Below are 15,438 nucleotides of genomic sequence, written 5' to 3' on the forward strand. Positions count from 1 at the left end.
TATTCCCCTAAAGAAAAAAGCTTAAAGTGTGGCTGTGAATGGATAAAAAAATAACTTAATTGCATAACTTATTGTGATTAATCACACTTTTCTTTCTTAAGACTGAAGCTTTTAAGAAATGGATCTTTAAATTTAAAATAAAAGAATCAATGTAAGAACAACACAATCAACACAACACAAATTATATTTATATTCAATGCTTTTATTAATTGCAACAATATTCTGTGATAAATTACAAGTTAAAATACTAGTAATTCTTTGTATGGGGAGGAATAAAACAAATACACGTGTAGTGTGGTATACATGACAAACTGGATAGAGGAATCTTTTTTCTTTATTATAATTATCTGTGTAGTTTGAAGTGCAGTGTAGTTTTGATGATTTCTGAATTAAAATATCTTAATTTACTAAATAAATGTTGGGGTCAAACTTGGTCATATGATTAATCCATGTTAAAAATGAACACATTAGCCTTGACAGCACTGTTTTAAAGCTTAGAATCTAAACAGGCTCCATTCATTAGGCAGTATGTGCCAAACCGAAAGTAACATTCTAAATGTTTTCAACTGTAAAACCTATCTAACTTAACGTTAGCTAGTTTAAGCTACCTTTCTTTCATTCCTCTCCTCTATTTCTGCCTTTCCTCTTTTTCTCCCTCTCTCGCTTGCTTGTCAGTCGTGTAGTCAATTATCCACTTCCTGTATTCCTCACTCCAAAATAAAAGCCCTCTGCTTTTGTAATTGCTGTTTCATGTAATTAATTATATAAATTCTGATGGAGCGGCAGCAATAATTAAGCAGCGGCGGGCCGCCACCGTAAAGTACGTGTAGCGGAAACACTGAATTGAATAACTATAGAATGGAAAATCGGTGTGAATCCTGAGCTTTTTTTCGCTGCAACGAGACGCTGCTCCCACCTAGTGGTGATAGGAGACAATAACACCCAAAGAGTGTTGGAAATTGAATTGCTCTTGTAGCGATCTCTAATTGTTTGTTTTTTTCTGTGCGACCTGGTAATAAATGACCCACGGACCGGTACCGGTCTGCGGCCCGCTGACTTAACATATTTAAAACAATTATAAAATATATACAATACTATAATGTAAAGACTGATTGGTTCTAATTTTATTTATCTGACCAAACTTGCTGTTATTTTGTGTATCATGGCTTGGATTTTGTCTTGACAATGCAGAGTAAAGTGCCTTTCCAAACAATGTCCTATCAATTCATATTGCAAAACGGGACTCCAATTGACTTCTAGACACTCACTCACTCACTCACTCATTTTCTTAACCGCTTATCCAATTAGGGTTGCAGGGCCTATCCCAGCTTTTCAATGGGTGCAAGGCACACAGTAACACCCTGGACGGGGCGCCGGTCCATCACAGGGCAGACACACACATACACACACACACACATACACACACCCATTCACCTATAGGGCAATTCAGTGTCTCCAGTTAACCTGACTGCATGTTTTTGGACTGTGGGAGGAAACCGGAGCTCCCGGAAGAAAACCCACGCAGACATGGGGAGAACATGCAAACTCCACACAGAAAGGACCCGGACCGCCCATCTGGGGATCGAACCCAGGACCTCCTTGCTGTGAGGCAACAGTGCTACCCACTAAGCCAATAAATAAAGCAAAATAAATAAAGCAAACAAAATGCACCATAATTTAGAGTGTCACAGCAAAAGGTCTGAATATATGTTTTCACTTCATTATTATGCATGATTAAATGAAGATGGCAAAATAGCAATTATATCAAATAAAGTACACGTCAAGGCGTCTGAAGTTTAAGTTTAAGTCACTGTTAATCTCAATTAACATGTAAACAAATACAAATGTAAGCAAATCAATTCTTTTTAGCTGCCTGTTCAATTTGTGTTGGAATGTGAAGGGTTAGATTCAAGAAGCCCTGGTGTCTCTGCTGTCAGAAGAAAAAATGTCGGTCAAGTTCAACTTTCAAATGACAGTTAAACTGACCAATCACATCTTCCCAGCTTTGAACATAGTGAGGTCACACATGGTAATTATGGCTGTTCTTATGTTCAGTGAATAAATATAAGGTAACCAAAGACAATTGCTTTAACCATCCATTCTGTTTATTTAAAAGTAAAATAGTATAAGAGAACAGGGTGAAACAATGTGCACAGTGTACTGTACACAGAACTTGTTTGGTAAAGTGATTATTTGAAAGGATGGTCTGCAATTTGCTTAAGAAAAGAGCTATTAGGCCGCTCAGGTGGCGCAGCGGTAAAACACACTAGCACACCAGAGCTGACATTTCGAACTCTGCCATCCGACTGGGCTGGGTGGCTACATAAACAACAATTGGCTGTTGTTCATACAGGGTGGGGAGCCCGATAGGGACCTCAAAATTGATGCAATTAAGACTTCTGCTGGCTGGTTGATGGCACCCGCACAGAGATAATGCGAGATAAGGGATAATGCGTTGATCAGGGTGTGGCTCTCTGTGCACAAAGCTAATCGGCATATGAACTTGTGCAGGTGAAAAGATTGCAGTCGGCTACTGCACACGTGTCGGAGGGGGTGTGTGTCAGTCTCCTCAATCAGAAGTGGAGATCAGCATCTGTAGAGAGGAAGCGTAATGCAATCCGATAATTGGATACAACTAGATTGGGAGGAGAATTGGGAAAAATGCCAACAAAAAAGAAGAAGAAATGAAGTATTATATTTAGGTGATATAACTTTTGCATCAACTCCATTTTTTGCAGACAACTCCATTGTCTATCGTATCACTACATATAAAACAACATACTGGCTTTTACAGACTGTGAAATGTACTATGAAGCCATCACAGTCACAAATATTCACCTTGGTCTGAGTCTAAACACTAAACACTCTCTAGCTTGAATAAGAATTGCTGTCATTTGACCAAAGTAAGAGCCAAATGCTTAATTCTTGTACTGCGTCTTCTAAGCCCATGGCAATGTAAAGCTAACCTGGTCATGTCACATGTATTCAAGACGCTTCTAATTTTTTATGCCAATTTTTCTGAATTACATTTGACCACATGAACCCATTTGCCATCAACATAAGACGGCAGTCTGTGTTTTTTTTTACTAACCTAGTCAAGGATACAATGTTCCATGTACTTTGTGCTTACATACAGTCATTTGTACAGATGATCTTTGGAGATGAAGTTGCTTAGAAATGGCAACAAGTAACATTGTTTAGATTTAAATGACATTATATAACTTTACTACACTACCAAATAAATCATCCAAGTTGTAGTATGTACATGCTTTATGGCCAAAGGTATGAGTTTATTGGACCATTTTATTGGACACTAACATGAGGTTGCCCTCTATTTTGCAGCTTAAGCATCCTCAGTTTTTCACATTCTGTGGGTTTGTGTCTTTTCAGTCAATAGAGCATATGTAAAGCCAAGTACTGATGTAAGAAAAGGTCCGTCTCGCAATCACCAATCCAATTCTATATCCAGAATTATCCAAGGTATACTGGGTTAAGGCTGTTCACATCACACTATCAAACTGTGTCTTTTATGGACTTTATTTGTGTGCACATGGGTACAGTCATGCTGGAACAGGAAAGGACTCGTCCTTCTCAAACCATTTCCACAATGCTGGAAGTCTTTTTACACATACCTGATCTACACCTATCACATATATAGTGCATTCAGACCTAGTTTAGACTAACATTACACACAACTACAACAGTAGTAGTAGCAGGGGCAGGCAAATGACTTCTGGGCTCGATGGCTTCTCATTGAGTTTGGCTATCAGTTCCTCTTGGTGAGTGGGTTCAGCCAGGAAAAGAATAAGCTGATCCAAGTAGACTGATTTGTTGCAGAAAGAGAGCTGGGTTCCTGCAACAAGCTGTCCGCAGTGGAAGTCTGTAGAGGATGATAAAGCACAGAATGCAGTATGGAATAAAATATATAGATAAAGTAAACAGCTGAGGACTTGGTGGTGATAGCTTTTATGGCTATATATACCTGTAGCTATGGAGTGGACAACAAATCACTACCTTGAATCTCCCCTCTACTTTATGGCTGCCTCTTTTTCCCTACCACAGGGGGGCATGAGAGTGGTTGTGAATATATCAGTGCACTGTTCCATCTCTCTGCTGCCCTGGGCTCCCATTGAGCAGGGTTTACCCTGGAAAACGAGAGAGGGAAGATACACTGATTACCTAAGCTTCCCCCATTAGTTTAAATCAAACAGCTGTACCTTGACTTTAAATATCCAGGTCACAACTTGATTTGGACATGAAATAGTAATTAATTAAACTTGAATTATAATTAAGTGAAAAAAGCATAAAAGACTGCAGTGCCACCCAAGTGCCCAGAGTGTTTCTCTGCAATTTTTATTTTTATTTTTTTAAGATACACAGGCCAAACAAACTGACAACAGTCTAAATCTACCACAAATTTAGAGTAATCAGTCCACCTTCTGCATGTTTTGGACAAGTGGGAGGAAACCATGTGGGCACTGAGAGAACATGCAAAAACTTATCACAGACAATGTCCAGGTAAGGACTGAAACAGGTCTGAAGAGCCTTTAAGCTGTACAGCACTTGAACTACCTGCTGGGGCAATCTGGCAACCAATTATTGGACAGTAAGCATAATTTGGCACAAAGAACCTCACAGATTTTACTCATGTATCATACAGATTCCAAAATTTATGTTGTGCAAATTCAGATTAGAATAACTAAGGTTAGGGAGCTCAGGTAGTGCAGCAGTAAAACACGCTAGCACACCAAAGCTGACATTTCAAACTCGTCGGTTCAAAACTCAGTTCTGCCATCCGGCTGGGCTGAGCGCCTACATGAACAAAAATTGGCTGTTGCTCATACATGGTGGGAGCTGGACAGGGAACTCCTCATAACTGAGGCAATTATGACCTCTGCTGGCTGATTGATGGCCCTGCACAGAGTCGGGGGATAATGCGTTGATCAGGGTGTGGCTCTCCATACACAAAGCTGATCTGTATATGAACTCGCCTCATGTTATTCTTCATATATAAAGAATAACAAGGGTTGAAAAGCAGGTAGCGATGTCTACACGCTTATAAATGGTCTTTAAATAAAGATTCTGTGGTTTTCAAATCAAAAGCAAAACATCCAATATCTACAGTTTGTTAGTACCTTTAGCACCATGCAACTGCTTCAATGTTTACAAATTGCTGCCAAAGATGCAGTAACTTAAATTACTATTGCTGTATTTAACGTAGGTTAATATACAGTATAGACACAAAATGCAGTGCTCCTAGGAGTGTCTAGGTGTTTTAGGCTAATACCTGAAAGCTGTAACTTTTCCAGCAGTGCTATATGCAAAAGAAGCAGTGAATGCTCCCCAACACCTTCTGGAGTATGACAAGAAAAGCCAGAACGTAAAGTATATGGATGATGGCCTGAGAAAAGATTGAGAGGCAGAGGGAGACAGCGATGAAATAATATATTAAAAGGAAGGACCTTTTTTGTTTCCCCATTAAATGTTAATTGTTCAGTGGAATGCTAGTGATAAGTATATACCTGCAAACAAAGAGAATATATTTTAGTTCTACATTATCACTTTTACAGAATTTTGTAAATATATGCTTATAATATAAATAACTCCTATACTGATGCCTGCAACACATGAAAAAGTTGATCGTATAGTGGGAACGCAGAGTATCTATTATTCTGAGCCTGAAGCACTGTTGGTGGCTACTGGAGCTGTGCTGGTGCATAACTTTGTATTAGAACTTGCAAAAATTAGGCATAAAATCACAGAGAAAGGGCGAGAACAAAGCGAGCCTCCTCACAAAATAAAGCCTATCACTTGTGAACAGAAAGACATGCGTCGGCTAGTGGATAGTTACTGAACTACTGGTCTTGGTATGCTTCTCGTGGGAAGTTTAAACAATTGGAATGGACATCTGATTTTCCAAAACCAAAATCCGTTAAAGGGAGGTTCGTTAATTCGAGGTTCCACTGTAGGTTGGCATGGTTCTTATTGACTATAGGTACAAGGCAGTCACTCATCCACATGGACTGGTATGGAGCTTGAACTGCAGGTTCCAACATGAGTTAGGGTGCTTGGCCAGGAACCTCTGAGGTGTCACTAAGTGTATCTTGGTTTTGGTTAAGCATGTGCAAGTTGGGTTTGTACCTGCTTCATCAGGGAAACACTGGCTTCCCAAGTCACTTGCATCATGTCTATCATACCCTAACTCTGTCAGTCCCTTGAAGAGGGTCTAAGGAACCCAATTTCAATAATATCAGCACTTTGTCTTGTTCCAAGAGAAACATGTTCCAAATCTTTAACAACAGAATTAATATAGACGGGACAAGATAGAAACCGCAATACCTGCTGTGTATTTAACCCTCCTTTCTCGCACAGAACTTCTTTCTTTGTTACTGCACACGCCTCTGATTGTGCCCTGGTTTGTATGTCTGCTGGAACATAAACTGGACTCTGCAACACTATGGATTCTGTTTGTGCCCGGGTATCCTCTCTCGTCTCAGAAAAAGCATTTTTTATCTCGCAGTTTGCTGACTTCAGTTCATGGTCTGGTACATGGCTGCCCAGCAGACTGTATGTTTCATCATGTTCAGGCTCAGTTTCAGGTTCTGGCCCCGGGTCTGGCTCAGATTGTGGTTCAGGTTCTGGTTCTAATGAAGTCTCTGCTGAAACTTCCTCTTCAGCTGCAGATTGATACAATATTATTCCTCATGTTTCTATGTGGACAGTTAATAGAATATAAACACTTCAATTCAAGGCTCACTTTTAATGAAATCAAGCTGGCAGAGAGCTCTCTCTTCTGCATTAAAATCAACTTTATAGTGGTCCATGTTTGCATATCCGGGCTGTAAGGTCTCCGTCAGGGTGCAGGTAGTTGCATTGCTGACTCTTTAAGGAAAAAGAAGGAATATTTACTGACATAAATTGCAAGTGTAGTTCAAAGAATTTAAAGTACAATTAAAAAATATCAAAAAATAACACATACTTTTCAATAATGTCTCCTGAGGTCTGAAAAAAGCAGAAATGAATGCTTATAAAGCATCAACCAATAAGGAATGTTATACCTGAAATTCACAGATTTTACACAATCAGAATTAGTGTATCATTACATTTAAATTTTTTTCTCCCTTTTAGTGCATACAATTGCCCGATTGCGTCACACTTCCTCTCCATCAATGCCGATCCCCGCTCTGATTGAGGAGAACAAAGCTAACCCACGCCCCCTCCGACATGTGGGCAGCAGCCGTATGCATTTTGTCACCTACACTTCCTCTCCACCAATGCCGATCCCCGCTCTGATTGAGGAGAACAAAGCTAACCCACGCCCCTTCCGACATGTAGGCAGCAGCCATATGCATTTTGTCACCTACACTTTGACAGGCAGAGCTGAGACTCGATACGATGTATTAGAGATCTCAGCTCTGGTTCCAGCGTGTGTTTTTACCGCTGCGCCACCTGAGCAGTCCTTCTCGGTCAGCAATGAATGCTGTGTATATGTTGTCTATTTTAATTGTTTAAATTTTTGTACACTTTTATTTCTTTTTTTTCTATTTTATTTATGCATTTTCTCCCATTTTACTCCCCAATTTAGTGTAGTCAATCTGTCTTCCGCTGCTGGGGGATCCCTGATTGCAGTTGAGGTGGGTATATTGCTGCTCAAGCCTCCTCCGACCCGCATGCAGCCCTTAGCGGAAACTTTTTTCACAGGCGCCTCTCTATCTGCCAATCAGGGTCCTTAAACAGCTTTTGAAGACCCCACCCACACAGTCCAGGTGGGGTCCCGCAGAGACGAGTCTGCTGCAGGCACTGCCAATTATGCCCGCTAGATGTCGACCAGTGGCAATGCCGAGTTTCGAACCGAGGAGTTCAGGATCTCGGCGCTGGTGTGCTAGCAGAATAACCCGCTTCCCACTTGGGTGCCATCTTTTTTTGCATTTCTAAAAAACATCTATTTTTGAGTCATTTTTTCTTTAATTACTACAGAAATTTGAGGATCCCTACAAAACTGCGTGAACAACAGTACCTGTACAAATGCAGCCATCTCTGGTTCCTCCATGGTGTTTAAAGCTGTTTGCACCAACTTCACGTTTGAATCAACATGCTCACTGTAAGTATGAACCAGATTCTGAACCTGGCTGGTCTTCTCATCCTGCTCACATGTGATTCGCTGTGACATGATCTTACGCCTCTCTTCCAGGATGCCGCACATCCGATCGAACTTCTCACACAGTATCTGCTTCTGGTTTCGGCTGTTCTCCTGCAGGTAGGTACACACATTTTAACATTAGTCTGCAAGTCTCATATAATGCACATTGACCTAATGTGCTGATATTTAAAATTCAGGCAAACCTCAATAGTTCTACAGATCTCCTCCAGGTCATTAATGTAGGCTTGAATGTGCTCATTTTTGGCGATCAGTGATCCAATCTCATCAGTGAGTTCAACCTAAAAATGAAGAAAGCTGCATACAGTGAATAAACAGGTGACTGATGAGTCTACAACTAATGAGGGCAGTTGTAGCCTAGTGGTTAAGGTACTGGACTAGTAATCAGAAGGTCGCTGGTTGAAGCCCCACCAATGCCAGGTTGCTGCTCTTGGGCCCTTGAGCAAGGTCCTTAACCCTCAATTGCTTAGACATTATACTGTCACAGTACTGTCAGTTACTTCAGATAAAAGCATCTGCTAAATGCCAAAAATGTAAATGGACATAAAATATCAGTTCACCAGTACACCATCAGTACATCAGAGCCGAGATTCTAAGCTCCCGGGTTTGAGTCTCAGCTCTGCTACCGGATGGCTGGGCGCCCTCTGGCGGGCACAATTGGCTAACGCCTGCAGCAGACAAAATTGGCTTCCAGTCTGCTGGGTGGGAAAGACCGGACTAAGGGGTTGGGTTATCAACACTGTGTAAGTACACCGAAGTATGGGTGATTAGGAAGGGATTGGTAGACTGCACACACATCCAACCCATGTGAAAAGATCTGGTAATACTGGATTTGTTGTACCTTTTGCTGCTGGCAGACCTCAGTGAGTGGGGCCACTTGGCAGGAGTTATGTGCCCCGAACACTTTACAGAGTGAACAGGTGGGAATCTGACAAGTGATGCAGTAAACATTCAGCTTCTCCCCTTCATGCTCCTCACAGGTAATTTGTGACTGGGGTTTTAGAGGAGGAGGCTTTAAGCTGGAGATACAGAATTCAGAATTATAAAAAAAAGTTTTATCTCCCTAAAAACAGATAGTTTGATTAACCAGCATTATTTAAACCCAGACCACCATAATACCAGTTGACCATAGTAGGAATTTGAATTGAACTCTGACTCATTGCTGACCTTGCAGATGCTTTCTTGTAGGCATCAATGATATTTTCCACCAGTAGGTTTCTCTGGAGCCCATAAACCCCATGGCGGTCCAGAACAACTTCATGCCGGCATGATGGGCAGCGAAAGCGTCCCCCAATTCCAACCTGAAACAGAGATGGCTGCAATCTTTTACTTAGTATGATGTATGATGTGTTATGATAAAAATGTGCTAATGCAATGCAGTGCATTACTGACTCATTCTTTCAGTCACTCTGTTTTTGGAGGAGAGAGGAAACTGGAGAACATAAAGAAACCAATATGGACATGGGAACTTACAGACTGTGATAAGGTTAGGAATTAAACCATAGTGTGCAGCACCCACTGCCTGTAGGGGTTTGCTGTTACAAAAGAAAGGAGGTTTATCCCCATCTGACCTTATTTTGCTCAGACATGGCCAGTTGTATATGTACAATGTAAAGCACCCAACAAATTCATAAGATGCATTTAATAGATAGATAGATAGATAGACGGACAGACAGACAGACAGATAGATAGACAGACGGATAGACAGACAGATAGATAGACTATATTGCCAAAAGTATTCGCTCGTCTACCTTCACACGCATATGAACTTGAGTGACTCCCATTCTTAATCCATAGGGTTTAATATTATGTTGGCCCACCATTTGCAGCTATAACAGCTTCAACTCTTCTGGGAAGGCTTTCCACAAGGTTTAAGAGTGTGTTTATGGGAATTTTGACCATTCTTCCAGAAGCGCTTTTGTGCGGTCAGACACTGATGTTGGACAAGAAGGCCTGGCTCGCAGTCTCCTCTCTAATTCATCCCAAAGGTGTTCTATCAGGTTGAGGTCAGGACTCTGTGCAGGCCAGTCAAGTTCTTTAACACCAAACTCGCTCATCCATGTCTTTATGGACCTTGCTTTGTGCACTGGTGCGCAGTCATGTTGGAACAGGAAGGGGCCATCCCCAAACTGTTCCCACAAAGTTGGGAGCATGAAATTGTCCCTCTCGCTGAAGCATTAAGAGTTCCTTTCACTGGAACTAAGGGGCCGAGCCCAACTCCTGAAAAACAACCCCAGTCAGACAAGTACCGTTCTCATGACAACCGCCAAACCCAGACTCGTCCATCGGATTGCCAGACGGAGAAGCGTGATTCGTCACTCCAGAGAACATGTCTCCACTGCTCTAGAGTCCAGTGGCGGCATGATTTACACCACTGCATCCGACACTTCGCATTGCGCTTGGTGATGTAAGGCTTGGATGCAGCTGCTCGGCCATGGAAACCCATTCCATGAAGCTCTCTACGCACTGTTCCTGAGCTAATCTGAAGGCCACATGAAGTTTGTAGGTCTGTAGCGATTGACTCTGCAGAAAGTTGGCGACCTCTGCGCACTATGCGCCTCAGCATCCGCTGACCCCGCGCTGTCATTTTACGTGGCACTTTGTGGCTGAGTTGCTGTCGTTCCCAATCGCTTCCACTTTGTTATAATACCACTGACAGTCGACTGGTATATTTTGTAGCGAGGAAATTTCACGAATACTTGCACTTGCACAGGTTGCACCTAAATTCAATGATTTGGATGGGTGAGTGAATACTTTTGGCAATATAGTGTAGATAGATAGATAGATAAATAGACAGACAGACAGACAGACAGACAGAAGATAGACAGATAGATAAACAGATAGATTTCAGTAGTATTACCACCTTAGTGAGGATGCATTTGTTATATCTTTGTATTTAAGTTTACTGAACTCATAATAAATAGATCTGGAACATTCTGAGATCCTATCATGGCTTTTACTGCTGCCTTGAGCATGAATCAATGTTAATCCCCCTTGATGCAGTTTACAACTTCATTATCCAGTGTATTGGTTGCCATGACTAATTTTAGCTTGAGCCTGTTTGTGAAAGTCATTTTCTCTTTAGAGAAATGTGGCCTTTGACCCATGACACAGTAATCTTACCCTTGACCACCAGTTGCTTTTGATGTAGACTCTGTTACTAAGCTAAGCACATGCAACCTTGTATAACAAATATGAAAATAAATAGAACCCCCGTGGAAGCAGTTGTGTTTAACTGGTGGCAGTATGAATTCCTGATTAAGGCAAATATCTTACCACTGCCCGATCTTTCCTTTGAGGTAAATGGTAGATGGGGACCATAGTGTGTAGGAAATGAGAGTTAGGAAGTGACATGGACGCAGCGTCGGTCCTGAAATAGTCACAGTCTTTAAAAGGCTTCAGCAGCTGAGACATATGGGTCAAATGGAAATCAGAAGCCCTGCTTTGAGCAGAGGTGCCCAGGGGCAGACCTGGACTAGTACTGCACAGTTTAGTATTCTCCCCAGTGCATGTGAATACTTGTTTACAGTTGTCTAACATTTCCAAGTAATTAGTCAGGGAGTTTAGGAATAGGAATAGTTGCATGGTAGCAACAGATGTGTGCATTATGGCAGTCCTGGGATTTTAATTACTTCTGCAACTACTCTTTTTCTGTGACTAACCATTAAAATGCATACATTTTGTCAAAAAAATTTTCACAAATTTTGGTTTCATTAATTGGTTGTGGATTTTCTAAAAAAAAAAAAAGACAATTATCTCGGACAAGAATATACAGTACACTTCGCATGCATAATATTTGGAGGAGTAAAGGAGTTCATAGATTCTAATTAGTATAGAGGGACAGTTTGGGCCAGGGCCGGCGCTAGGGGGGGGGCTGAGGGGGGCATTGCCCCCCCAAATTGTGTCTTTGCCCCCCCAAGCACAATGCAAGCAACGGCTATTTTTAAAATTATCTCTGAACCAATCACAAAAATGCATTTTGTTTTACAGTGTGAAGATATTTCCTTGCTTATTCCTGATTGGCTCTTTGAGTCATATAAAAATCGGCAGACTGCCCCAAACAGTTCAGTTCGGCAGTATATGTTCTGTTAGTGTGAGCGAGAGGCAGGTATACTGGTAAACACTTTTTTTTTACAGAATTAGTATTCTTTTGTTTTCTTTATATTTTAATTTCCCAATAATATAAATATTCTCACTCATTCCTATTTCCACGTTTGAATATTCTCAGTCTGTGTGTAGGTACATTTGTCAGCTTTGACTTAAATTTGTATTAAAGCCTTTCAAGAAATAGAGTTGTTCTATTAGTAATGGCAATTTAATTAAGGGGGCGTATTAAAATGAAATACAATTAGATGATAATCTTTTTTCTCCATTTACATAATCAACATGTATTTTTTAATCATTGGGTTTTAAGTTTAAGTTCGAAAACATGCATTTTTATTTCTTTACCTCATACATCACTTTAAGCCAGTATCAATAGCTTGGCTGTCATCATTCATGCACAAATCAAGCCTTGAATATATTTCTGGCTTCAAAAACATGACTATCAACATGCCCCCTCATTAGGTTTTACTGCCCCCCCCAAGCAAAGCATTCCAGAACCGGGGCTGGTTTGGGCAATCCTCCTGACCTTTCTTTGATCACTGTTCCATGTACTTTGTACTTATTGACAATTGTTTGTCCAGATGGTCTTGGGATGTTTGTTTGTTTGATTGGGATTTTAACATCATGTTTTACACTCTTTGGTTACATTCATGACAGGAACGGTAATTACTCATTACACAAGGTTTATCAGTTCACAAGGTTATATCGTACACATTCATGGACAATTTTGTATCTCCAATTCACCTCACTTGCATGTCTTTGGACTGTGGGAGGAAACCGGAGCACCCGGAGGAAACCCACGTAGACGGGGAGAACATGCAAACTCCACACAGAAAGGACCCAGACCACCCCATCTGGGGATCGAACCCAGGACCTTCTTGCTGTGAGTGGACAGTGCTACCCACTCAGCCACCGTGCCGCCCGTCTTGGGATGTAGAGTTGCTTAAAAATGGCTTCAAGTGACATTCCTAACTACATGGGTTCTCAACCTTTGGATAGTGGATCGATCTGGACCCATAATTGCTAATAAGGATTTAGAAGGCCATGCCAAAGTTAAATAACATCATAAAACATTCTGCATATAATTTAGATGCTATTGTGGATTGAATTGTCCATTTTCTTTTCACTGTAAAGGACTGTGACAAATACATGAAAATCACAAGTGTATGGTGACTGGAGGACTTTTGCACCCTGCGAACTGTAGTGTGCTCACTGAAGCATCACCATTTCCTGTAGCTTTCTAAAAAACAAAATGTCAAAGGTGACTTCATAATATTAAGATAAAGAGGGCATGAATACAGCAAAGGTCTAATCTCTGTGCCTCAGACAATTAACATTTATTCAATTGTGTCAAAGTCAATAATGGTGTGAGTATATACAGGGCACACACTATATTTATATGTTTATACATAGACACATTTAAACCATGCATAAACTCAGGCCTTTATAGTTCACACACCTACACACAATATATAACATTATATTAAAACAATATATAAGCAGAGAGTGGTAGTTGCTGTTGTGGAAGCAAGGAGGTAAGAGGCTACTAGGATTGTCCATCTAATCATAAACTAGAGGTCTGTATAAATAATCCAATTGTAAGAATAATAAGGAATCCAATGAGTTAATATACTGTATTTCTTTATATAGTTCTTGTCCTGACAATGCTTCCAGGCAGTTTGGAACTCATCTGAGGATGATTTTGGTGCTTCATCTTATTAAGAAGTAGGGTTTATTGTTTCTCAGCAGTTGTTACTCTTGGTTCCACATCAAAAAACAGCACTTGCAGTTCTGAAGCAGGGTTAGGAGGGTAGAAAATGAATAAACTACCTTGTTGAAAAGGTATAAGATACCTTTTTTTTACCACCACTTTATCCTGGTCCTTTCTCCTGAAGCACTGGGCGCAATGCAGTAACACACCCTGGAGAGGACTCCAGTCATCATGGGGCTTTTATCAATCATACGTTACCCCTAAAGGACACCTATTGACTGGATGTTATTTGGTGGGCTACTCTCAGCACCACACTGACACAAATGGTAATAACATAGTAGTGTGTGCTATACTTGTGCAGGTTTAGAAGGTGCATTAGTGTTGTTGGGATTTTTAAAAACCACAATGGTTCACCACTTAAACATCATCTGGTCATCTGGTCGACTAATTAACGGGGTAGATGGTAGACTGGGGTGGCAAAGTCTACAGAGCAACAGATAGGCTACAGTCAGTAATTGTATACTCATGAACATCATCTGTATGGTTGGTGCAGCTTATAAAACAGTCAATGTACTGTATGTACGTACCAGATAGGTGCACCCTTACAAAGTGATTAGTGTGTGCATTTTGTTGATAATTGATTAGTATAAACAATGAAACAATACTGTTTACTTTTTCATTATAACTCACTCTTTGATGGAAGGCTTACCTGGTAAAGTTCATTGGCACATTTACGACAAAGGTTGTGCTGGCATGGCAGAATGACCACAGGTTTGGTGAAGACCTCCAAGCAGATGGGGCAGATAAGCTGCTTCTCCAGAGAACCAAGTGAAGCATCCTTGTGAACAGAGTTGAAATCCATTCTTGGGTCCTATTGCCAATCCCAATCTATGCTATCTAATGAACCTGGCTTCTGTGAGTCCATACACTCTTATACCTACTCAGTGATCTGACCGAGTTTAATCATCTTGAGCTTTTATATATATTGTTGATTTTTGTTTTTCTGTTGCTCGACCCTGTTCCTCCGTTGTGCTGGTACAGATCAGTCCAGCGAGAATCGCTGAGCTCCGTGTATGTATGTGTTGATGTGTGCAGAGGTGTCTGGTTACAGCTTGCCAACCCCCCCTGACCTCCTTGTTGCCCAACCATGTCCAAATCGGGCACATAGAAAGGTGGCAATAAAAAAGATCAACATTATTTTTCTAGTTGTTCTTATTACTAAAGTGTACCTGGAATGTAAACCGGGGGCTCATAACATAAAAAATTTCCCTTGTGTGTTAAAACCGGGTCTAGTTTAGTATGTTTACACCAAGTCAGTGTACTTGAGTAGATACATATAAAAGAATTATGGTCTAGAAATGTCTTTCATCAGAGTATTGTTTTGTTTTTAAATGTAGGTTTAAATACAATGGATTTAGAAAGTATTCAGACCACTTGACCAATTTTTGCACACTTTGTGTTGCAG

At 40.8% G+C, this 15,438-nt stretch overlaps 1 protein-coding gene across 3 annotated transcripts; it reads right to left on the reverse strand.

The window, feature by feature from the left end:
* Positions 1-3,355: 3,355 nt before the first annotated feature.
* On the reverse strand, positions 3,356-15,009 carry trim101 (tripartite motif containing 101). Of its 3 annotated transcripts, none has more exons than XR_010015363.1 (11): positions 14,683-15,009; positions 9,326-9,474; positions 9,000-9,177; positions 8,344-8,439; positions 8,018-8,251; positions 6,980-7,002; positions 6,758-6,882; positions 6,340-6,677; positions 5,288-5,401; positions 3,983-4,145; positions 3,356-3,880 (listed from the first exon to the last, which is right to left on the reverse strand). XR_010015363.1 is itself a non-coding variant. In XM_063015129.1 (10 exons), the coding sequence occupies exons 1-9, from the start codon at positions 14,833-14,835 to the stop codon at positions 5,315-5,317; spliced, it is 1,383 nt and encodes a 460-aa protein (XP_062871199.1). In that variant the 5' UTR covers positions 14,836-15,008; the 3' UTR covers positions 3,356-3,880; positions 5,288-5,314. The 3 variants fall into 3 exon arrangements, 1 of the variants encoding a protein (XP_062871199.1); XR_010015364.1 differs by having other exon boundaries at positions 9,326-9,459; positions 14,683-15,008; XM_063015129.1 differs by lacking the exon at positions 3,983-4,145 and having other exon boundaries at positions 14,683-15,008.
* Positions 15,010-15,438: the final 429 nt, after the last annotated feature.

Source organism: Trichomycterus rosablanca, chromosome 19 (assembly GCF_030014385.1).
Source record: "Trichomycterus rosablanca isolate fTriRos1 chromosome 19, fTriRos1.hap1, whole genome shotgun sequence".
Classification (NCBI taxonomy): Eukaryota; Metazoa; Chordata; class Actinopteri; order Siluriformes; family Trichomycteridae; genus Trichomycterus; species Trichomycterus rosablanca.